The sequence below is a fragment of the Desmodus rotundus genome, chromosome X, assembly GCF_022682495.2.
Source record: "Desmodus rotundus isolate HL8 chromosome X, HLdesRot8A.1, whole genome shotgun sequence".
Lineage (NCBI taxonomy): Eukaryota > Metazoa > Chordata > Mammalia > Chiroptera > Phyllostomidae > Desmodus > Desmodus rotundus.
Window position 1 is genome coordinate 63,054,578 of NC_071400.1, and position 25,401 is coordinate 63,079,978.

General features: G+C 41.4%; 1 protein-coding gene across 1 annotated transcript; it reads left to right on the forward strand.

Moving 5' to 3' along the window:
- Nucleotides 1-458: 458 nt before the first annotated feature.
- ALAS2 (5'-aminolevulinate synthase 2) lies at nt 459-25,367 on the forward strand. The gene is made up of 10 exons (XM_024564342.3): nt 459-580; nt 5,663-5,858; nt 6,506-6,628; nt 10,442-10,664; nt 11,253-11,437; nt 13,998-14,177; nt 17,984-18,148; nt 18,725-18,993; nt 20,241-20,403; nt 25,084-25,367. Exons 2-10 carry the CDS (start codon nt 5,678-5,680, stop codon nt 25,245-25,247), a joined length of 1,653 nt encoding a protein of 550 aa, XP_024420110.2. The 5' UTR covers nt 459-580; nt 5,663-5,677; the 3' UTR covers nt 25,248-25,367.
- The last annotated feature ends 34 nt before the right edge of the window (nt 25,368-25,401 follow it).

Below are 25,401 nucleotides of genomic sequence, written 5' to 3' on the forward strand. Positions count from 1 at the left end.
CTTATGAGGATAGGCTGAATTAATCCATGTAAAGCACTTAATGGAGGGTGTGGTGCATAGTAAGCACTCAACCAACATTAGCTGTTATTTTTCTGGACCAGGCAATGTGTTTAGTGTTTTCTGTATACAATGTTATTGAATTGTTACAACAACCCAGACCTGTGGGAAGCTGACTGCTAGCAGGAGCCCTTTCCACTTGTGCTACGGTTGCTTCTGAGTTTTATGGCCTACCTTTTATAGTTGGGGAAACTGAGACCAGAGAGGTAATTTTGTTCAAGGTGCCTTAGCTATATTTAGATGACCTGATTCTGAAGCCCAGTAAGTTCATTTTACTACTCCAGAGGAAAAAGAGAAAGAAAATCGAGAGGGGAGAGCCAATGTTGAGGGAGAGAGGAGGTGAGAGGAGACTACATTGGGTTTTATCTCTAACAAGGGCTTAAGATAACTTTGAGGTCAATGCAGGGCCAAGCCAGCAGTAGGCAGGGTGGGTGGAGCTGAGCCAAGGAGGAAGGGATAAATGCCAGGTCCTGACCCATAGCACCCACCCCGTCGTTCGTTCGTCCTCAGTGCAGGGCAACAGGTAAGAAAGTCACTTTCAGCCTGGAGCCCTCTTTCTGGTCTGTCTTCCTACCTCAAAGCTGCACATGCCAACTTTCTGGCCTGTCTAGATCTGACTGTGTTTCTTAGAATCCGTCTCTCTGTTATTTTCTTTCTTTTTTCCCTATGTATTTTCCTGCTTTTCTTTTTCTGCTTTCCTTTGTCTTTTCCCACTTGTTTCCTCTCCTTTGTCAGTTTTCAAGGTCACTCTCTGACACACTAGCTTTCTCTTTTCCCTTCATCTGAGTTGTCTGTATCCCCCCCTCTCAATCTCATGATTTCCATCTCTTCCTTCTTTCTGTATCTCTCAGTCTCTTTCTGTCTCTCTCTTCCTCTCCTTCTCTGTCTCCTGAAAAGACATATTCATATTTCTTCCAGCAATTCCCTGTTCCCCCCTCACTTTGACTCCTTAACTCTGCTTGGCTGATAGCAGAGATCAATGAGTCAGAGAGTAAGGGGGTAGAAGTAGGAGGAGAAAACAGAGGGAATGTGGAGATGATGGAAACAATAAATTGTGTAGGGAGAGATAAATGTAAAGGAATTGAGAGATGAATAATTAGCAGAAGTAAGGGGTAAAGGTGAAAGAGGAATATTGTGTCACTGAAAGGGCTCTATGATAAAAGTCAATAGATTTGTATTCTTACCCTAATTCATTGTGAGACCCTCTGAAAAGGGAGCTGGTTGGTCTATGATTTCCACAGCCTCTTTAAATTTTGATTTTATGGTCTCCTAAATTTTTGTTTCTAAGAATTTCTGATTCTCTGCTACCAGTTATCTAAAATTCTCTATGATTCTTTCATGATGGAAAGAGGGTACCAGGAAGGGAAATAAAGCCTGATGCTTCCAATTCCTGAAATGAAGTGAATGCGTCTATTTCAGACCTGATTCTTACAAAGCAGGGCATAAAGGGGAGAGAGGGGGCAAGGAATGCTGCAGTTAGTGGTTTATGGCTCTCTGCTGGAGTAGAGTTGTGGTTGGTCTTCTGATAGCTGGGATTACAGATTGGCTGCTGACATGAGAGAGGATCTCAAGGTGCAAGGAAAACCTTCTAGTCATTTTACCCAAAATTTTACCATTATTTCTATGAATAAAAGTATTGTTTTAAGAATACCCCTGGCAAGGGCTGCCACACAATGGGTGTATAAGTTAAGTGGTGGAGCGAATGAATGTTTACCAGTGCCTGAAATTCTACTTCAGTTAGAAATCTGTTCCTTTGGTAAAGGCACTGATCACAGTTCAAAATCAAATATCCTAGAAAGGGATCTCTTAGTGCAGCAAAGGGCATTGACCTCTGGAGTTGGCATTTCAGTCAAGAATACATGTAGTAATATTTGAATCATAATCCACAGTAGTTAAGTTAGTAGACTCTGTAACCAGATTGCTTGGGTTCAAATCCAGGTTCTTCTACTTAGTAGCTCTGTGATCTGGACTGGTTATTTAATCTTTTTGAGTCTCAGTTTCCTCATCTTTGAAATAAAGTTGATATCACTGTTTACCTCACAGGGTTGTCATAAGGATTAAATAAGTCAATGCATGTGAAGCTTTTCCAACAATGAGTACTCCGTGAGTGTTTGACTATTAGAATCTGATGGAATCTATGAAGTTCTCTAGTCCAATCTCTGTAGAGAAATTGAGGCCCAGGGATGGAAAGTACAGGGCCCAAATTCATATAGTAAATTATAACAGATAAGGATAAGAATCAGGATTGAGACAAGAGTCAACTTTTCAGACCTAGTCTGGTGTATTCATAATGTAAATTCCCTTGGCTGTACCTTTACTTTCCCTACATAGGAAATGAAGAAAATAAAAATAATAGCTAACAGTTTTTCAGTATCTACTATGGGATAGGCACTCTTAATATATACTTTATATAGATTATCTTACTAAATCTTCACAACATCCCTGTGAAGTAGAATGTCCTTGTTATTATCTACATTTTACAGATATAAGACACAGAGCAGAGATGCCACATTTCTAAGGTCCCAGAGCTAGTGAGTGGTAGAGCCAGGATTAAAAAACAAATAATAGTCTTGCTCCAGAAGCTGTGTTCTTAATATCCTAAACTGCTAAAAAGTCTTCTTTTATTCAATTTTACTCACTCCAGTTCAGTGACAGGTAGTGGGATGGAATGTAAACAGAGCCCAAGGTAACTAGATTATAAGGTTATGAGTCATAAAAATGGACAGGCAGAGTGAGGCAGGACAAATTCCAGGAAAGGAGTATCAGAACAGAGGATATGGAACTGAAGCTTGAAAGAACATGATAGTTCAACAAATTCCAAGAAGTAGTCTATATTTTTCTAGATCTATGAGAACAACATGACCAAAAATGCATTAGAGGTGATGAGTATATTGCACTTCTACCATTTTTATAAAGGAGATGAGAGTAGGCCTTAATCCACCATCATCCAAAAGTGGGACTTGACTTTGCTTCCAGTCTTTGGTACTTTCCTTACCATGACATGCCCCACTGTTGTTGTCATAACTGTCAGTGTTTATGTCTAAAAAGAGTTTCTAGGAGCCTGAACCTAGCCATCTGTTTTGCTTGCCTCTCCCTGGGTTACCCACCCCTCCTCACCACCAATAGCCAGAGTCAGCCCCAGCCAGATGCCCAGACGTGATTCTAGAAAGGAGCTCCTTTTCTCTCTCACACCCTGGTCTCATCTGGTCAGACCTCAGTGGTGATAAACTCTGGGAGCTTTATCTGTGGTCTGCAGGCCCAGCCTCAAGTGCTTTAACCTTTGCAGGCAGGCAGGGAAAGGAAAACTCATACCTTCAGATACGATGTAGGAATTGGATCCAATTCATTACCTACCATATGAGGTAGGTATAAATATCTTACATTTGACAGCTAATGAAAGCTGAGACCCAGAGTGGGAAAGTGACTTTTCAAGAATATTCAATAGGGAGTTTTAGGGAGATGGAATTGAAATAAGAAAAGCTAGAATTTATTGGAAATTATGTGCCAGACACTGTCTTCAAAGGCTTAATATGATGAGCTTCATTTAGTTATTTAAATACCCTCTTGTCCTTTCCCAATTTCAGGACCTACACACCCTGCCCCACATACTAACTTTTGCTCATATGACAGCCTGTGAGAGTTGGAGGGAGGACGCTTTTTCTTTGGGGTGTAAAAAGAGATTGCTTTGTGAGTTAGTGAGAGCATGCTTGCTTTGTGAGATCTGGAAGGGAGGGGTGTTGTTCTGTAAGAGGTGAAGGAGGTTGCCATATGAAAACAGGGTCACGAGCTCCCTCTGTTCACTAGTCCCTCGCAACATATGACCCTATATCTAGTAGCACTAAAGGTATTATTAGATTCTACTCAGTTGCTGTCCTGGTGGTGCCAGGGCCTTAGTCTTCCCACATCCTTGTATCTCTCCTGTTGGCCTGTCCCATATCTTGTCTCTTGATCCACTGATGCTAGATATCCAGTTTGCCCTTTGTCTTCTAATCTGTTTAATCCCTATTGCTCTTTCTAGCTGTCTTTCTCTGAGTATCTCTCAGCCTTCCTTCACCCCAACCCCTAATCCACTTTAGCTACCTCTCTGTCTCTATCTTTTGACTTGTCTCTACTCCCTTCTGTCACTCAGTCTCTATCTCATCTCCCTTATCAGGGCAGAGGTCCTCTTCCCCTAACTCCTCTGTTGCTCTCCCCCACTCCCACAATCTCCTGATGCTTTTCTCCTTCATATTTATGCCTGACTGACTCTTTGCCACTGTCAGATTCTCTCTATTCTTGCTCTGTTTTCTGAGTCTTTGTATATTCCTGTATGTTCCTTTTTGTGTCCTTCTCATTTCCTTTTTGTGTCCTTCTGTCCCTGCCTCTACCTCTTTCTCTCTCACTAATATCTCTCTCTCCTCCTTCCTTCCCTCCCTCAACATCCCTTCCTCCCATTCTCTCTCCACTCTTTATTTCTCTCAGCTCAGTCTTTTTCCCTATCCTGTATTTCCCATCATCCTTTTGTCCTCTCCTTTTCTGGAGCAGTCCACCTCTCCTTTTTCTTATCTGTACCCTGTCCCTTTCTCTTCTGGCTTTGATCTCTTTTCCCCAATTTCTGTACTTCTAAATCCACGACTGCCACTCTACCTTTGTTCTCTCTCACTTTCCTTCTTTTATCTTTCCTAATTTTTCTTTTTTCCTGACTCTTTCCCTACTTTCCTCTTTTTTCTATTTGTCTGTGTTCATTCATTAATTTACTTCCAGATTCAACAAATACTTATTGAATACCTACTATGTATATTTGGGGGGTTTTGTTTGCTTGCTTGTTTGTTGTTTATTGAATTTATTGGGGTAACATTGGTTTCTGGTTTCTTTTTTAGGATCCTCTCTCTGTCCCCTTTCTCTCCTCTGTGTTAGCCTCCATCTCTTTCATTCACCCATAGACTTGTTTCCCAGACCATTGGGTATTGCTTTTACCTGTTTCTCTATCTGTGCTTTTCCAAACTGCAGAGGCATGTCAAAGAACAGCAAAATTCCAGTCTTGGGGAACAGTTTGGAATTCCAGGCTCTGTAGGACCTAGAGTCTGCTCTTTTGTCCTGTTCCCTGAATGTACTTAAGCTGGTATCTGTGATCTCAAACTCGTTCTCCTTCTCTGCCCAAGCCTGCTCAGGGAAAACTCTGGGTTGAGGCTCACAAGCCCTGATCAACCATATCTGTGTGCATTATCTGGTTGAATCTCCACTTGGATGAAGCCAATATTCTTAAAAATATTCTCGGCCTTAAGTGTTGATTTAAAGGTTTAGTGGGTTATCAATTCCCATACTGCCACATATAATCACACTTCATGATTCTCTGCATCACAGAGGGATCAGTGGCAAAGTCTGAATCAGAATTCAGGCTTTCTGACCAACAGTTGGAACTCTTTCCTTCATATCTTTGTTTAACAGTCTCCTTTTCCTTTCTGATGCCCTATTGGTACATTTTAACATTGGGAAAGTTCACACCCTGAAAGGACAACAAGGACAAGCATTGGGTGGGAAGCTAAAGGCAAAAGATTAAACACAGGAACCACCCGTTAGGCTAGGCTTTCATAATGGGATCTCATCTCTTCCACATCTTCTGCAGGACTTCGGGCTCAAGATGGTGGCGGCAGCCATATTGCTACAGCGCTGCCCAGTGCTTGCCCGTGGCCCCTCAGGCCTCCTGAGCAAGGTGATTAAGACTCACCAGTTCCTTTTTGGTATTGGATGCTGTCCCATCCTGGCCACCCAAGGACCTACCTGTTCTCAAATCCACCTTAAGGCAACCAAGGCTGGAGGAGGTAAGAAGGGACTACCAGAAAAAGTGGAGAATGTCCTAGAGACAAGGTTCCAAGTCACACTGTTCATCATTACTTAATAATTGGTAGGGGTTATGTAAAAAGTGTTAAAGCAGAATGAGATGGCCTAAAAATACACCTGGAATCTGACTTTTGCCAGTATCTCTAAAGAGTCTCACTCTTCATGCCCCTCATACTCTATCTACTCCCGTCATTCTGAAACTATTTAAATTTGCCTGTTATCTCAACCTTCTGAGCCTTTGCTCCTGTCAAATGATCCTCTTCCATATTCTTTGCCAGAGTATCCCATATTTCTCATGAGACACTTAACTTGGGCATCATCTCCTCTGCACAGCCTGCCTAGAGATACAGGCAGTCCAATTCCAATTCTGGATCATCTGTTCTCCCTATTCTAGACTTCCATAGTCTAAGTCCTCTCTCCCATCCCAGCACTGTTCATAATGTGTCTTCAGTGTATGACATTCCTATCAGTTTAGGGGTTCCCATAGCACAGGGACCAGGCTCATCCATCTATGTGCCTCTACCATAGCCTAACATGGCACTTTGGGATAGAGTAGGTTTCAGTAATAATTGTTATACTGAACTTATGGTTAAAAATGCACTACCATTTACTTTCTTACCTTGCATAGGCTCTCCATCTTGGGTCAAGAGCCACTGTCCCTTCATGCTCTCAGAACTCCAGGATGGGAAGAGCAAGATTGTGCAGAAGGCAGCCCCAGAAGTCCAGGAGGATGTGAAGACTTTCAAGACAGGTTGGAGTCAAGTTCCATATCATCCAACCTCTACTCCTCACACTTGAACTCACTTCACTACACTCCTGAGCTAGGCTAATCTAAGGACAGTTAGTAAGCATCCCATGATGGGGAGTCCAGTCTTTCCAGGGGAACCATGGTAAGCAGTAGGCTTAGACCCGGCACTGAAGCTCACCCTTCCCAATACACATACATATACAGGCTCCTGTCACTTTTGGCCATTAATCTAAAATGAGTCTCTAAAGTTCTTCCTCTTCCCTCCCAAGTAGATAAATGGGTCCCAACAAGATGAGATCCCACATTTAAGAAATACCAGTCTATGACAATCTGGGTTTACATGGAAAAGTGTTAGAACCAGGTACATACTATACAATGATATGGAGTTCCAAGTTAACTCAAATGGTACAGATCACTCAAGATAATTACATTGAGACATGATCACATTGTTGACATCTTTCATAGGCCCTTTTGGGATATCATTACGGGTAAAAATTTCAAAATTGAATTTTAATGACATTCAGAAAAGAAGAGTAAGATACATACACTGCCCTGTATCTACATCCTGCATGCAAGACCCAGGGTGACTACCCCATTTACCTCACCCAAGGGAAAATTCTAGTAGAGAGAAGTGTGATTCACCTTATGGAAGGTTTCCTGACACAGGAGTCTCCATCTGGGGAGATGAATAGGTGTTCACTTTGCAGAACTTTTTTTTTCGTTCTGCAGAAGACTTATCTACTTCATAAACTTGAATTATTTTATGTTCTTTTGAGTTAAAAAGGACAACAAATGCTTCCTTTGCACCCCCCCCCACACACACACACATACACCTTCATGGCCAATGAATCCCATTCTCCCTGTCAGACCTGCCCAGCTCCCTCAACCAGCCTGAGGAATCCATTCTCCAGTTCCCAGGAGCCAGAGCAAATTTCAGAGAAGGTCACATACCTGATACAGAACAACATGACTTCTGAATGTATTGAGGTGGAAACAAAGGAGGTAGAAATATGGAAGGAGTGCTGAAAGGGATTCTGACACGATAGAGGAAATGGCAAGGAAGCACTTTGAAACCAAAGGGAGTCTGAGTTTAAATTTTAATGCTGGCACTTGCTGGACCTGTGTGCTTTGGCAAGCAATTCACTTCCTTTCAGTGGGACTTTAATACCTGCTTCAACGGGTTACCATGAGGAGGAAATAAAATTACATTTATGGACATGTTTCTAGTTTGATATGAGGCCATATTAAATATTACATTTATTCTTTTTATTTCTTTTTCATGCTTCCTTCAGAAATTCTCACCCTTCATAGAGAGCCTTTTCCTTCTTTTGTGTGTGTTTATCAACATTTTCATAATGGAATTTGTTTTGTTTCTATAATATAAAAGGAATATAATTCACTGTAAAATATTTTCCATCAGGAAAGTGTAAAGAGAGAAATTTAAAATCAGAGTCCTACTATCCACCATTATTTTTTGTGATGTTTTCTTTCAGATATTTTTCTATGACTAAACACACACACACACACACACACACCCTACATTCTTGTCCATACATACTTTTATTAGGAATATGATCTTATTCTACCCACAGTTTGTTACTTTTCTTTGTTTACTTAACCACATCCCATGGACATTATTTCATGTCTCTAAACATAGAGCTGCATACTAATTATTAAGGATTGAAGTTTGTTCTGTAGCATAGATGCAACATCATTCAGTTAATCAAGCACCTATATTTCAGATTATTGCTTCTAGTTTTTGTGCATATTCTTCCAGTTTATATTGTTTGCTGGTGTTACATACATATATAGAATATATGTACCCAGATAGAATATATAGTGTTATCTTAGACCTACTATGAATATACTTCAGATAATTTATCTACTCTTCTATTGTGTTGCTTCCAATTTTTCCTGTTACAAACAGTGATGCAACAAACCTCATTGACTGTACCTCCTCATGCACATAGCAAACTGTTTCTCTAGGATAGACATTAAGAGATAGAAATTCTTGGGGTGTAAGGGTGTGTACATTTTCAATATTAGTAAATACTGACAATTAGCCCTCCAAAGTGTTGTACCAGTTATCAGAGAAAGTATCTATATCCTCACATCCTCTCCAGCACTTGACAATATCAGACTTTTAAATCTTTATCAGTTTGATAGGTGAAAATGTGTTTGTACAGTTTGATTTTCCCTGATTAAGCATCTTTTTCTACATTTATTAAATTCTCTGTATATTTTTTGCCTACTTTTCTACTGGGTTGAAAATTTTTTTTTTAATTTTAATTTTTTATTGTTATTCAATTACAGTGGTGTGCCTTTTCTCCCCATCCCTCCACCCCACCCTAGCTGAATCCACCTCCCTCCCCCACTCCACCCTCCCCCTTGATTTTGTCCATGTGTCCTTTATAGTAGTTCCTGTAGTCCCCTCTCCCCACTGTCCCCTCCCACTCCCCCCTGCCCATTGTTAGATTCTGCTTAACTTCAATGTCTCTGGTTATATTTTGTTTCCTTTTTTCTTCTATTTATTATGTTCCAATTAAAGGTGAGATCATATGGTATTTGTCCCTCACCGCCTGGCTTATTTCACTTAGCATAATGCTCTCCAGTTCCATCCATGCTGTTGCAAAGGGTATAAGCTCCTTCTTTCTCTGTGCTGTGTAGAATTCCATTGTGTAAATATACTGGGTTGAAAATTTTTTAATGCAGTCTTTCAACTTATAAAAAAAATAAATTCTGGATATCAATAATTTTTCTGTTAAATGTACTACAAGTTTCTCTAGGTATGTCAGTCTGTACATTTTAAAAACTTTTGATACATATTTCCTAACATCCCTGCAGCAAAACATGTTACCAGTGTACACCCCTACCTCATAAGTTACCATCAGCAACAATCATGATTTATGGCTCATCTACAGAGTTCTGGAGTTTAACAAGTTCTTTGGCATATGTTATTTCAATTTATTCTAAAAGTCAGGCTGCCCCATTTTGCAACGGTAGTGGTTAAAGTAATGGACTCTAGATTACTTACTTGTAGACAACTTACTTGCTGTATGACCTTGGTCAATTTACCTAACCTCAAAATAAAATGTTACCTAACTTCTCTATGTCTTGGTTTCCTTACCTTTAAAATGAAGATACTAATAGAACATTCCACATAGGGTTATTGTGAGAAATAAATAAAATAATAGGTGTAAAATTCATGAGACAGAGCATTACATGTAATAGACAGTAATTAAGTGTTGGCTATAATAATATGACCAAATATTAGTTGTTGTTGTTATTATTATTACCACTACTACTATTACTTTAGTCATAATAATACTGGATATGCCAGATATTAGTTTGGGGGTTTTATATTCTGTCCTGCATGAAGGTCTTATTAGCCTCATTCTACAGATGAGGAAATTAAGAGATAGGATTCATGACTTACTCAAGGTCACACAAGTAGGAAGTGGCAGAGTAATTACTTGAAACTAGATCTGTCAATATTCTTTCCACTGAAACTGGAAGTAGTGATTCCAGTAAGGAGGCTTCCACACTAACCTCAGGAAAAGAGATGAGTCCATGCCAGGGGTAGAAAGCCTGAATGAGTTATGAATAAATTACTGAGTGAATGAGTGAGTAAGCAAAGGGATGGTTGAATGAAGTAGTACAGAGTTACTGTGGCCCAGCAAGTTAATAACTGATCAAATAAAGGAATAAATGTAAAGAAAATTAGAGAAGGCAAAATCAATAGCATGAATGAAATATGGACTAGCCAGGAAGTGACTTTTAAATGAATTCTTTTCATCCCCATCTCTATTCCTGCAGGAAACCATTTCTTTGGTTATGAGCAATTTTTCAGGGACAAGATCATGGAGAAGAAGCAGGACCACACCTACCGTGTGTTCAAGACCGTGAATCGCTGGGCTGATGCATACCCCTTTGCCCAACACTTCCCTGAAGCATGTGTGTCCACAAAGGATGTGTCTGTCTGGTGCAGTAATGACTACCTGGGCATGAGCAGGCATCCTCGGGTCTTGCAAGCCACACAGTGAGTAGTAGTGTCTGGGACATGAGCTGTGGGGACAATCCAAAGAAGAGTCAAAGCCACATGTGGAAAGAAAAACCAGAGCTGGAAGTGGAAACCTGGGTTCTGCCCACCACCCCTGTTGTACAAGGCCCTCCAGCATATTTAATCCTCATATATGATATGAACTAAGTCAGTCAACAAACCATATTTTCTAAACTCTTGGCTGTCCAGTGATATGGACAATAGGATGGGAGAACAAGCAAGCCCACTGTCCATGAGCTCTCACTCTGGCTGTAGAGTGAGTATTTCCAGAGATGGTATGTGATCTCTAGAAAATCTTCCAAGCTGCTCAAGTTCAACCTAACTTCTCCCTCCATCCCAGAGTGCCTGCAACCTAAAAAGGAGGGTTTGTGCCCCTCCACCACCCCCATCCCGCCCTCTACTTCGCTACTTAGGACACAGCTCACACAGAACCACTAAGTCAACATTGACCCCAATCAAGGAAGAGAAACCTATTCAGTTCCTAAGTGTCTGACAAGGGTTTCCTCTTCTTGTCTCCCCTTTGTTTTGTTTTGTTTTGTTTTGTTTTGTTTTGTTTTTCCTGACTAGGGAGACCCTGCAGCGTCATGGAACTGGAGCTGGAGGTACCCGCAACATCTCAGGTACCAGTAAGTTTCATGTGGAGCTGGAGCAAGAGCTGGCTGAGCTTCACCAGAAGGACTCAGCCCTGCTCTTCTCCTCCTGCTTTGTGGCAAATGATTCTACTCTCTTCACCTTGGCCAAGATCCTGCCAGGTAAGCCTAAGGCCTAAGCTTTTTTCAGGGCTGGTATAGTGCACTACAGCATATAGTCTCACTGTCTTCATCACTCCTTCCCTCTATTCTGAGTCCACTTGCTCCCATTGCCATTCTTTCTCATCCACCTTGTATATCCTCAACATTCACTGATTGACTATATCCCTCTCCTTTCTCCTGTTCCACACATAGGCTAAAGACCACTACTAAGAAATGTTGCCCAACTTCACAGAAGAGTAACACAATAAATTTGTCACCCCCCAATTCAACTGGGCTCTTAATTCTCATAAACAGTCCTTTTATGTCTCCAAAATCACTTTTTAAAACTTTGTTCCCTCTTCTAAAACCTGTGACTACCTCCTCTTTCACTTTTAGTAAATAACCTTACATCATACATCACAAAGAAATAAAGAAGCCACCAGATAGGGACTCCTTTAACTTATAGCCACCAAACCTACAAACTCTACTAATTGTTCATCTATTCTTCTTTCATTCTTTTGTTTTACAATTTGAAGGTGCATCTCTCCTGCCTAAAGCCAATCCCTTCCCTTGCACACTGGATCTTATCTGGATCCTACCTTCCAGCTCTCCCACTCTCCAGTCAATAATATCCTCAACTCACGTGCCTGTCATCCTTCCACCACAGCCCCAAACCTAGATGAATATAACTTTCCACTTTCTCTGTCAATCCTGGGCTGATATAATTGCTCAGATGGGAGTCACTAAAAATTTATAGTCCCCAACTTGTAACAGCTCCTCTGTGCTCACTGGCAATCCTGTTTCCATGGTCAGTTCTCCAAGTCTCCAGGGCAGTTTTGCCGATCTTCATTCTCCTCAGCTCTCTTACACCTCCACCTCACCCACATTAGCATCTCCACATGTCCTCTCCTTGTTCTTCTATCCTGTCATGGTGGAAGAAGTGCTCTTTTCCTTGTTGACAAATTCTGCTGCTGGTGCTCTTTGTCCCATTCCCCTCTGTCTCCTCAAGAACTTTGATCTATAAAGTTCCCTCTCTCCTATATCTTCAGCCTCTCCTTTTCTTTAAACATATTGAAGTCTTTTGCATCTCACAAAAAAAATTTTCCCTCATTATGCTCTAGCTACTGCCTTACCTCTCCCCTCCTTATAACTGGCAAACTGCTTGAGAGAAGTCTCCGTACTTGCTATCTCCTTCCTCAATTCCTGCTGATTCTTTAGCACACTATAAACATCACCACTGCTTCTCAGAAGCTTTATCTGAGATCACACATGACCCCAACTAAGTCCAACATCCTTTGAATATTTTTCAATGAATCTCCTCCTCAATCATTACAACTCAACTTCTTTCATTTCCACTGCAAACATCCTAGCCTAGACCAATTGAATTTCTTGATTTCACCTTTGCCCTCCAGCATTCTATTCTTCACATCAGGCAGAATGATATTTTTTAAATACAAATGTATTTTTGTTACTCCCCTGCCCAAAACCCTTTCATAGATCCCCATTGCCCTTAGGACCAATTCTAAATTCTGTATCATGGTTTCTAAAGCCCCAAATAATCTGGCCTCTACCTACCTCTTAAGCCTCATTTTTGATACCCCTATTCTCACTCTTTCATTCAGTAATATATTCATTTATATATTCATTCACTCACTTGTAAATGAGTTATGTTTATTCATCCATTTATTAAAGAAATCCTTATTGACCAGCTACTGTGTACCTAGCTTTATACTGGGTATTAGAAACAGAAAGATAAAAAGATGTGGTTTCTGCTCTTAAGAAACTTCCAGTCTACTTCTCCTTTGTGTCAGGTTCACCAGGAAATCATGCCTGATTTCTTCAGATAGAAGTGATACCTTACTCTAACAAAATCCACAGTTCCTTGATGTCAGTGCAATTTGTGGGCCAGGATTCAACTCCCTCCACCAACTTTCCCCCCTCTATCTGTCCTCCCAGTATTGCCCAGTAAAAGTCCTACATTCCTCAGGTCCTAGAGAAAGGTCTTCCCCTCTCTGGACCTTAGCTTCCTCACTTCTACATTAAAGGAACTGGATTCCATGGTCATTAATGGTCCTTCCAGCTATCATGTGCCATGAGTTTATTATTCAAACTGTGAAAGTGTGATAATTATCCACCCTGTAAGCAGAGGATTGCTACCTGGAAAAGTGGGATTTCATCTGGACCAAGAAGAATCTAGCGTTAGTACAAATCAACAAGTATTCTCTGGGATAAATTCCTTTCTAAGGCTTGATCTTATGTCTAAGAAAAGGAACCTAGGCTCTGTCCTCAAGAAACTCTAGAGCTTCTTGGGAAATTATTAAAATTTCCTCTACTCCAAGATAGTCAGAGGCCAGACTAGGGTTAGAAATGATCAGAGGGAAAGGTATGGGGTCAGAATTTTAGTAAAGGGGAGTTCTCCAAGGAAGCAAGAGGTGTCACAAAAGTTTCCAGAGGAGGGGGAAGCAGAGCAGGGTCTTCAAAAGAAGGAAAGAGTTGTCCCTCTACGCCTGCCAGGTCAGTCCTGAGGTTGAAGTGGGAATTCTGGGACAGAAGCTTATGAACTATGCATCTGGTTCCTCAGGGTGCGAGATTTACTCAGATGCAGGCAACCATGCTTCAATGATCCAAGGTATCCGCAACAGTGGAGCAACCAAGTTTGTCTTCAGGCACAATGACCCTGACCACCTGAAGAAACTTCTAGAGAAGTCCAACCCTGAGACACCCAAAATTGTGGCCTTTGAGACTGTTCACTCAATGGATGGTAAGTATATGCGTGAGTGTATGTTTACTAACATTGGTCTCACAAAAACCATGATGATAATGATAACAGCTAACATTTACAGAGTGCTAATTACATGCCAAGCAAAATTATTATAGTTTATATCTATTAATTTACTGGATCTTCACAATTCTATGGGGGTAGGTGCTATTATTGTTTCTGTTCATTTACATGAGACACAGACAAATGAGGTAACTTGCCTAAGATCACACAGCCAGTAAATGCCAAAAGACAGAGGCAGCTATTACAGGGATCTTACAGATTAAGAAATTAAAGTTCAGACACAGCTCCTAATTTATCTTTCATGACTTTAGTAATTGGTGCCAAAGTGAGTATTTGCTCCCTAGGATGTACGATTCCAATTCTGTCACACAAGGCTCCCTCCATGATAAATGATGTACACAAATCAACTATCTCAGTATCTGGCTTCTGCAATGGAAAATTTCACAAATTATTGCCTGGGAGTTTTTTCAAGGTCCAGTAGAAAACATTGGAATCAAAACATGTTTTTATATCAGACAGATCTGGGTTCAAATCCCACCTCAGGCACTTACTGGCTCTGTGACCTTGGATAACTCTTTAACTCTCTGAGTCTCAGTTTACCCAAAGGTAAAATATCTGGTTGTAAGAATTAGAGATGATGAAAGTCATCCCATTTGTTATGATCTAAGTAGAAATAAATGATCTTTACACTCCTACCTCATTTCCTCCCCAACTGAAGCAATGCCCAAATCATTCTATTGCTGCCCCTCTTGAGCAGAAATTATGTGTTTTAGACCATACCTTCTAAAGGGAAGAGGTCCTCACTTCATTTCAATTTGTTACTTTTCCAATGGAAACAAAAGAGAGTCCATAGTAGCCTCTGATTTAGCCAACATATGTACCATCTGCATCATGTAATGGTAAGGCAAAGGCTGTGCAACCAGACTACCCATTTTCAAATCCCAGAGTGACAACTCACCATGTATAACGTGGTATAGTGACAACTCACCATGTATAGCGTGCCATGTATAACACGCTCCCATTATAATGCACACCCACATTTTTGGCCCAAACTTTCAGGAAAAAAAATCTTTTGTTTTAATTTTTTAATTCAATTGTTTGTTTATTTATATTAGGATACTTTTTTGATTATAAAGGAATTTTAGCATTTATTTTTGAACATATTATGGTACAAGAAATTTTATTAAACAAATAATTACAAAACATGAGAACAGATACAAGGTATTTCAGGTTCTACCCATGTATAATGCACATCCTTATTTTTCCCTCAAAAATTTGGGTAAAAAGTGAGCATTATACATGACAAAATACAGTACTTAGCTTGTGTTCTGTGTCTCAGTTGCCTTATTTGAAAAATGGGGGTGATAATAATAGAGTAGCTGTGAGAATTAAATGAACTACTATATGTAAAGAACTTATGCCCTGACCAGTGTAGCTCAGTTGGTTGGGCATCATTTCACAAAGCGAAAGGTCACGGTTCAATTCTTGGTCAGGGCACATGCCTGGGTTGCAGGCCAGGTCTCCTGGTTGCTGGGGGGGGCAGGTGCAAGAGGCAACCGATCAATGTTCCTCTCTCACATCAATATTTCTGTCCTTCTTTTTTTCCTCCCTTCCCCTCTTTCTATAAATAAATAAATAATATTATTTTCTTAAAAAAAAAAAAAAGAAGTTGTGCCCACTCCGTTTCTACAACTAGCAATAAAGTAAAACCATCCCATGATTATATTTCTACTATAGAGACTACTCTAATTCATTATTTCTCTAGTGGAAACTGTGTTAGGGCCATCCTACTTCCTTACATTTGCAAGAGAATGGTTTCTTGGGTTTTTTTTTACAGAAACTCTGTCTAAACTGTCAATCGTAGGGCAGAGTTTCTCCTATTGAATTGATGCTTGAGCCATCACATTATCCCCTTTGTCTTCGGTTATACCTCCTACGGTTGTTCCCACCAGTTGCTCACATTAATCCTGGCTTGGAGTCCCTGCTTCCACATGAAAAATTTCTTCTGTATTCCGACTCTCTGCATCTCAGTAGTTTCCAGGAATGGAGAAGGTATAGGTTGTTGCATATGCAGAGTAGCAAAAAAGTCTACATATCAGATTCACAGCCCTTTCAAGACCTTATAAACGACTGTAAACATAGAAGATGTCTAGGATAACATGGAAAAATGGTAATCTGTATGGAAATGTAAAAGAACCTACAGATCACTTCTAATTCACTTTCGCTCAATAGATTGAGACTAAGTCTGTGTGTGGAGAGGTGCCCTCATATAACAAAATTGAGAGGGATAAGAAATACACTCCCATATGGTATTTGTCCCTCATTGTCTGGCTTATTTCACTTAGCATAATGCTCTCCAGTTCCATCCATGCTGTTGAAAAGGGTATAAGCTCCTTCTTTCTCTCTGCTGTGTAGAATTCCATTGTGTAAATGTATCATAGTTTTTGGATCCACTCATTTGCTGATGGGCACTTAGGTTGCTTCCAGTACTTGGCTATTGTAAATTGTGCTGCTATGAACATTGGGGTGCATAGGCTCTTTTGGATTGGTGTTTCAGGGTTCTTAGGGTATAATCCCAGCAGCGGAATTGCTGGGTCAAAGGGCAGTTCCATTTTTAGTTTTCTGAGGAAATTCCATACTGTTTTCCATATGATCTCACCTTTAACTGGAACATAATCAACAAAAGAAAAAAGCAAACAAAATATAACCAGAGACATTGAAATTAAGAACAATGTAACAATAGCCAGAGGGGAGTGGGGAGGGGATAGTGGGGAGAGGGGTCTACAGGAGCTACTATAAAGGACACAAGGACAAAATCAAGGGGGAGGGTAGAAGTGGGGGAGGGAGGTGGGATTGGCTAGGGTGGGGTGGAGGGATGGGGAGAAAATGCAGACAACTGTAACTGAATAAAAATAAAAAAAAATTAAAACAAACAAACAAGTATTTTCTAAAAATAGAAAGAAAGAAAGAAAGAAAGAAAGAAAGAAAGAAAGAAAGAAAGAAAGAAAGAAAGAAAGACACTCCCAGAGACACAGAAAAGACATAGACAGATGCACAAAGAAACACAGAAAGGGACACAAAGGTATAGAGAAAGAAAGTCTGAAGCAGAGAAATAGTCAGAGAGGTAGACAAAGGGACACAATAAGAAAGAAGTGAAGGAAGGAAGAGGGCGGGAGAGAGAGACAGAGAGACAAAGAGGAAGGAATGGGAGGGCAGACAGAAAAATACAGCTGAGACAGAAAAATAGAGGTATAGAAACAAAGATGGAAATGGCCACAAAAAGAGAGATAGTAACAGAAAGCCAGAAAGATAGAAACAGGGAAGACAAGTGAAGAATAAATATATTGACAGGGTTGCTAACAGCACCTGGCTGAGGGAATGAGTGGGATCTGAAATCAGGACTACATTAATCTGGAGCAAAAGGTGATTTTTTAAAAACAAAGGTATCATATAGGCTAATGCCAACCCTAAGTGGAAATACATAGACTTGCAGGACAGAAAAGGAAGCAAAGAGAGTCTGGAAAGTGGCATAAACAAGAGAACATATATTGGCAGAATAAAGTAAAAATATTAAAAAATAGAGAAGCAAGACTTGACCATAGCCTGGAGAAAGGGGGCGGGGGGAGAGAGAGAGAGAGAACAAGCTTCGGTAGCAGTGAGGTGAAGGCAGTCAATACATATAAAGAAGTTTGAAATAGTCCCAAAGTAGTTGTGCGTTACAAATTCCACACTGGAGTTAGAAGTGGGGAAGGGTTATGATATCCCTATTCCTTGACTTTGCTCAGGTGCCATCTGTCCCCTCGAGGAGTTGTGTGATGTGGCCCACCAGTATGGAGCTCTAACCTTTGTGGATGAGGTTCATGCTGTAGGACTGTATGGTTCCCGGGGCGCTGGCATTGGGGAACGTGATGGAATTGTGCACAAAATTGACATCGTTTCTGGAACTCTTGGTGAGTGAGTGACTTGGACCTCCCTTACATACAATCTAGAAAAGAGAGCCCTGAAAGATCCTTTACTACTTCCTCCCCAAAGCTGCGGGAACTATTTGGGTATAGTTCACAGTTTCAGGCTGTAAAACTCCTGGACTCTCTCACTCCTTCTTCACTAGATTGCTGAAAAAATCTGGATTTTTTAAGATGACCCCTGGGCTGGGCCAAATAACCAGGTTCTACTCAGTAAGTGGAGAGTTGTAGTTCTAATCTCCTTTCCCACTCAGCCCCAAGCTTCATTTTAGCTCCACTTTTGGGCCTAACCAGCTTAAGATCCCCACCCAGCTCCTGCTTATCTAGTCACTGCATATGGCAGGCCTTGAAAGTCCTATCTTGAAAGAGCAGAATTATCAGCTCTTGCTGATAATAATTCCCCTGTCTTGAACCAGAGGCCTGGGAAGGGAGTCTAGAGCTCCAGCTTCTGGTGTCTAGAGCTCCAGCTTCTGGTGCACCTCCTTTTGTTACCTGGGGCATGATCCTATTCTTTTGGGGACTGATAATGGGGTCTGTACATATCCTCCTCCTCCCTGTTTCCAGGCAAGGCCTTTGGCTGTGTGGGTGGCTACATCGCCAGCACCCATGACTTGGTGGACATGGTGCGCTCCTATGCTGCTGGCTTCATCTTCACCACTTCACTGCCTCCCATGGTGCTATCTGGGGCTCTGGAATCTGTGCGGCTGCTCAAGGGAGAGGAGGGCCAAGCCCTGAGGCGGGCCCACCAGCGCAATGTCAAGCACATGCGCCAGCTACTAATGGACAGGGGCTTTCCTGTTATCCCCTGTCCCAGCCACATCATACCCATCCGGGTGAGAGCCCCACCCTTCCCATTGCCCTCCCTTCCTATCTCTTCTGGAAACCTTCTAACACCCAGCAAACTGACAGCAGCTACTGTTGATGCGTTCTTGTTAACCATTTTTGAAAAGTTATCAGTCATTCTGAATTAACCAGTCTTCTTTTCCCATTCATTAGCTATTATGTCATCCCTATCAGACTGTCCTGACCCTCACAATATTGAGTTTCCATGATGTATACATAATTCGGTGTTTTTCAAACTGTGCATCAAGACCATTCATGACTCATAACATCAACTTAATAGGTTATGACTAGCACTAACAAATCTTTCTTGAACATCCAGCCTCTTAAAGAGACTGCCTGTTAATGAGCCTGCAAACTATGCATGATGAAAATTCTTGTAGTTTACAAAGGAATGGCCATTGGCTTACTCATCACATCTATGGTATAGTGGCTATAAATATAGTTGCTTACAAAGAAAACAATAAAGAAAATGTTCAAGTACATCACATATAGCTAGGATATTATTTCGTGGGAATTTTCAGTTTTGTATATGATTATATGCACATGTATGTAATGTATATGTATGTGTATATATGCATAATATGATCACAGCATGAAATGTATTTCTTACTAAGAATTGAAGTTAGAAAATCTAAAATCAAAAGCCATGAAACTAGCTGCTATTTTGGATACTCAACTACATTAGAGTATTTACTGGCATTAAAAATGAACTGCGACTTCTTTCTTAAACAATGTCTATTTGTGTGTGTTGGTAAGTAAGAGTGTAGGGAGATAATTTTATGTGGCTGTTTTATAGATGAGAAAAAAAATAGTAACTGCTCCTTGGATCAACCCAATATCCCCTTGAAAGACTGCTTTTGTAAATATCTGTTGTTGTTGTTTTTTTAATTAACCCAATGGCAGCATCCCAGAAGGGAGCTTAAGGGATTTGTCTTCTTATCCATGACCACCCCAAATTAACATAAGAGCTAAGTAAAACCAGTATGTTTGCTCTGCAAACACCTTCAAGACAAGGTCCCTAGCACCACCTCCACCCCACTCCTTAAAATTTGATTGCTACCTCTAAGCAACTCCTTGATAAATATTCTGGAGCTGCTACTGGCTAAGCCCCTTATGAAAAAATTCTGTCCAAAAATTCAGTGTTGTCCCTTCACCTTGTTTCCTCTACCTGCTTCATGGAGCTAGTAATAGCAGGGCCAGTGTGGCAGATACTGACAGGCTTTTCTTGTGAGCCCAGGTGGGTGATGCAGCACTGAACAGCAAGATCTGTGATCTCCTTCTCTCCAAGCATAGCATCTATGTGCAGGCCATCAACTATCCAACTGTCCCCCGGGGTGAGGAGCTGCTGCGCCTGGCACCCTCGCCCCATCACAGCCCTCAGATGATGGAAGACTTTGTGGGTAAGTTCTCGACATTGCTGCCTACAGTACTCTCCCTCCTTTCAGCCCCAGGATTTGAAGAAGTTGAGAGAGAGAATGGATGCCCCTCACTTTAAAAATATACTTCTGAAACATCTAATGTGTAGCAAACTCTATACTAGGGTCATCAATGAATGAGAAACAGTCCCTAGACTTGTAGGGCTCCAGTTTGGTTGAGGAGGCCATAGCAGACACAAACAATGATTTCAAGGGGTTCAACAGAGACAGTGAATGTGAACGTCATGGGAGCAGAGAGGAGGGACCTGATCCAACATAGGCAATGTGAGACAGGCTTCCTAGTGGAGATGACACCTGAGCTGAGTCTTTCAAGATGAATGGTACTGGACCAAGAGAAAGACGGTGTGGAGGGGTATTCCTAGCAGAACACTAAGAAAGGCAAGGAGAGGGTGAGAAACAGCCTGGGATATATCAAGAACAACAACAGGTGTTACAGGAATGTAGGACAGTAGGAAGGGAGTGGGAAGGGAGTGTCAATCTATGAGTCTATAAAGACAACACAAAACAGGAACTGGATTGAGAGATTTATAGTGTTAAATGAATAGCTTTGTTTTTATCCTGAAAGATGGCAGGTTAGTCCATTCACCTAAAGCCTGCTGGATTCCTATAGGAAGCAGTTTTTAAGCACAGGGCCTGGCATAGAGAAGGTGCTCATTCCAGGTCTGTTGGGTGAAAGACATGTAGGTAGTTGATGGTTTAGCAGAGGAGACAGGCACAGGCATAGATGGTACTGGTCCAGTGTGATGAGCTACAGTGCTCTGGGAGCTGGAGAAGAAGTGCTCATTTATGGCTAGAGAGGGCAGGAAGGGTGAAATTAGGGAGGCTTTGTGTGTGAGGAAGTCCTTGTGTAGCACCTTGAAGTGCATGTGGTATGGTATAAGGACATTCCAGAATAAGGGAATTCCATCAGCAAGGACCCAGAGATAGGAAAACAGAGAGCATGCAATGGCAACAGTCATTTTGCTTGTCTGGAGCATAGACAGCATGAGAGTTCAAGGAAGACAAGACAGGTAGTTGCCAGTCACTCATTCATTGATTAAAAACACCAAATAACGTTAGCCAACATTTATTATTTATCATCTGCCAATTACTATCCTAAAAACTTTACTCGTATTAGCTCATGTAATCCTCATGGGGTAGAAATGATAGTATTAGCCTTTCCATTTTACATATGTGGAAACTGAGACATCAAAAAGATATAGTAACTGGCCCAAGTCACACAGTTACTAGATTTGAACTGGGGAATTTGTGTCTACCGCCATGGTCATAACCACTTGGTCTACTGCCTAAGCTGATGATCCAGACTTCTGGAGCTTTGCCTCAGTCCTCTCAGTTGCTCTAGGCTTCCATTATAGAGCTCTAGGCACCCTCAGTTCACTGAGTGTCCATTTATGCTGGGTTATTTCTGGGAAGAAATATGAGTGGTATCCACCATGACTCTACCAGTCCTTCAAACCTATAGCCAAACCATCTTAAAATCTTGCAAATGTTCTCTACAATTTCTCTCAAATCCGTTCTCTTTTCTCCATTGGTAATTTTTAAATCCTCATCAGTGTGATTTATTCCTAATTTATCTGTGTCTCTCTTGCTTCGGTCTAATCCCTTCTCCATTCTGACCACAGAGGGATTTTTGTAAAAATCTGACTACATAGCTATACAGCTCCCTTGCTTAAACCTCTTCACGTTTCCTTATTGTCTGGAGCAGAGTAGTGGTCTCCAATGTGAGGGAGGTATGCAAAATGGTCCACAGGGTGAGGGAATTTATTGGAATTTTTTTTTATTCAGTTACAATTGTCTGCATTTTCTCCCCTTCCCTCCACCCCACCCCAGCCAGTCCCACCTCCCTCCCCCACCTCTACCCTCCCCCTTGATTTTGTCCTTGTGTCCTTTATAGTAGCTCCTGTAGACCCCTCTCCCCACTCCCCTGTGGCTATTGTTTTAAAGGCACAGGTTTATTACTTACAAGTCCTGGAAATTACACAGCATACCTAGGATTTCATGTTTACTTTTTATCTTAAAAATTGGGAATTAAGCATTACTGATTTGGATCTTTAATATATAGACTGACAATTATACATGTAAACAGTATATAAACAAACATACATAGATTGGAAGTACATGCTAAAATGTTTATACTGATAGGATGTATAGTCCAAAACTTGGAGACTACTGGTCTATAGAACAGTCAAAGCTCCTTGGCATGACATTCAATGCCTTCAACATGGTGATCTCTATATCCTCACCTCTTCCCCCACATTAATTTTATTCCCACAGCTGCACTGAATGACTTGTAGTTCCCTCATTTTGCTCTATCCCCTTACCTCTGGGACTTTGGTAATTAATGCTCCCTTCTCATTGGAATGCCTTCCCTCAAACCCTTCCTCTGGCTTCCTTTTCTTTCATCTTCTTGGCTTAACCAGGTGTCCTTTCATTCTTTCAACAAATATTTATTGAGTACCCACTGTGTGCTAGACACTGTTCTAGGTGCTGGGGATTCAGTAGTAAACAGAACAGACACAAAAATTCCTATCCTTCTGGAGCTTACATTCTAATGGAAGGAGGTAGTCAAAGAACATCTTAAAATAAGTAAATTGCATTTGACCCTTAAACAACACAGGTTAGAATGGTGCAGGTCCACTTACGTAGATTTTTCTCAATAAATAAAGTGGGGCCCTGACCAGTGTAGCTCAGTAGGTTGGGCATCATCTCACAAAGCAAAAGGTTGCTGGTTTGATTCCTAGTCAGGGACTAGGTTGCGGGTTCAGTCCCAGTTGGGGCATCATACGAGAGGCAACCAATTGATGTTTCTTTCTCATATTGGTGTTTCTCTTCCTCTCCTTCTCCCTACCTTCCCCTCTTTCTAAAGTTTTTTTTTTTTAAATAGCCCTTTGTATTCCCAGGTTTCACACCTGTGGATTCAACCGACCATGGAAAAAAACAGTATTTTTCATTAGTGGTTGGGAATCCGCAGATGTAGATGGCTGACTATATGCACTGCTCTACACCATTTTAAGGGACTTGAGCACCCACAGATTTTGGTATCCACGGGAGGTCCTAGAATCAATCCCCTGTGGATACTGAGGGACTGTAATAAGTTTGGGGGGAGTCAAATGTTATATGTGGATTTTTGACAGCGCAGGGTTCAGTGCCACTGACCGCAACAATGTTCAAGTGTCAATTGTACATAGCCTGGTAGTTCTAAGCACTATGAAGAAAAAATAGAGCAGGATAGGAGGGACAGGAAGTGCTAATGAGGTGGGGGGTGGGGACAAGGGCTAGATTGGAAGAGGGTTGCAACATTAAATGGAGTGTTAAGGGTAGACCTCACTGACATGACACTTGAGCAAAAATATGAAGATGAAGGAGTTAGCTGGGCAGATATCTAAGGGATGATCATCCCAGGCAGAGGGAATGGCCTAGGAGTGAAGACCCTAACACAGGAGTATTCCTTTTGTATTTGAGGAACAAATTAAGATGAGTGTAGATTGAGTGGTGTAGAGGGAGATAGAAAAATGAGGACTGAGGGGCAATATGGGCCAAGACTGTGTAGGGTATTGTAGGCCATTGGAAGGGTTTTAGCTTTAACTCTGAAATGGATAGTCTTTTGAAGGATTTGAGCAGGAGAGTGACATATCTAACTCAGGTTTTAACAGAATTGCTCCAATTTCTATGTTGAGAATAGACTGAAAGGGTGAAAGAGTGAAAGCAGGGAGATCCAATAGGGGGCTACTATAATATTCCAGGTAAGAGATGGTGGTGGCTCATGCCTGATGATAGCATTGGAAGTGATGAGGAGTGGTCAGATTTTGAAGGTGGAGCCAATGATATTTGCTGATAGATTGGATGTGTAGTAAGAGGAAGAGAAAAATAAATGATGGCTCTAAAATTTATGGACTAAGCAATTGGAATTGCCATCAACTGAGATGGGTAAGGCTGAAAGTAGAGTAGGCTTTGGTGGAGGGTACAGAGGGTCAGTAGCTCAGTTGTGTTCATGTTAAGTTAGAGATGCCTATTTGACATTGGAGATATAGGAAGACAATTGAATATACAAATATAGCATTCAGGAGAGTGTTCTGGGCTGGAGATGAAAATTTCAGAATCATCAGCATAAAGATGGTCTTCAAAACCATGAGAATGGATGAGATCACCCTGGGAGCGATCATTTATTAAAAAGCTGTGGGCAGAGCTATGGCACGCACCTGAGGCATTTCTGACAGCAGGATCAGGTTCTCTCCTCTGGGTTCCTATCTCCTCCAGAACACTCCCCACTCCAGGCTCCCAGGTCACAACAATAACACTGCACAGTTACTGTCAGTGTCGTTTTCCTCCCCAGGCTAGGAGTTTCCAAGTAGATGGATTCATTTCTTGGGCCACAGCATGTCCCGTACTTAGGATGTGGTCCAGGCCAGGCCAGTACAGCTATGGTGTCAAATAGATGCTTTGGAATCTTTTACATATCATAGGACCTATACACAAATAGTAACATTCATAACACACAATGGAACAAACCAGAAGTTACTCCTGGTTCCAATATATCTCAGTGGATTCAAGGGATCTATATTTTGGCACATCTGTACTGTGATATAGGGATTAAGAAACCTACTCTAACCAATTCTTTCCCTCTCCTCCTCCTCCTATCTTTAGAGAAGCTGCTGGCAGCCTGGACTGAGGTGGGACTGCCCCTCCAGGATGTGTCTATGACTGCCTGCAATTTCTGCCGCCGTCCTGTGCACTTCGAGCTCATGAGTGAATGGGAACGCTCCTACTTTGGGAACATGAGGCCCCAGTATGTCACCACCTATGCATGAGAAGCCAGCTGCCTCAGATCCCCACCCCATCTGTGCTCCACTTGGGGCTGGGCCTGTCTTCTGCTTTGTTGTGTGCCTCCAGCTGACTTGAGTCTGAAAACAAATAAAGAGCAAACTGCAGCATTTGTAGCCCTCTGTTGGTCAGAGAATAAAC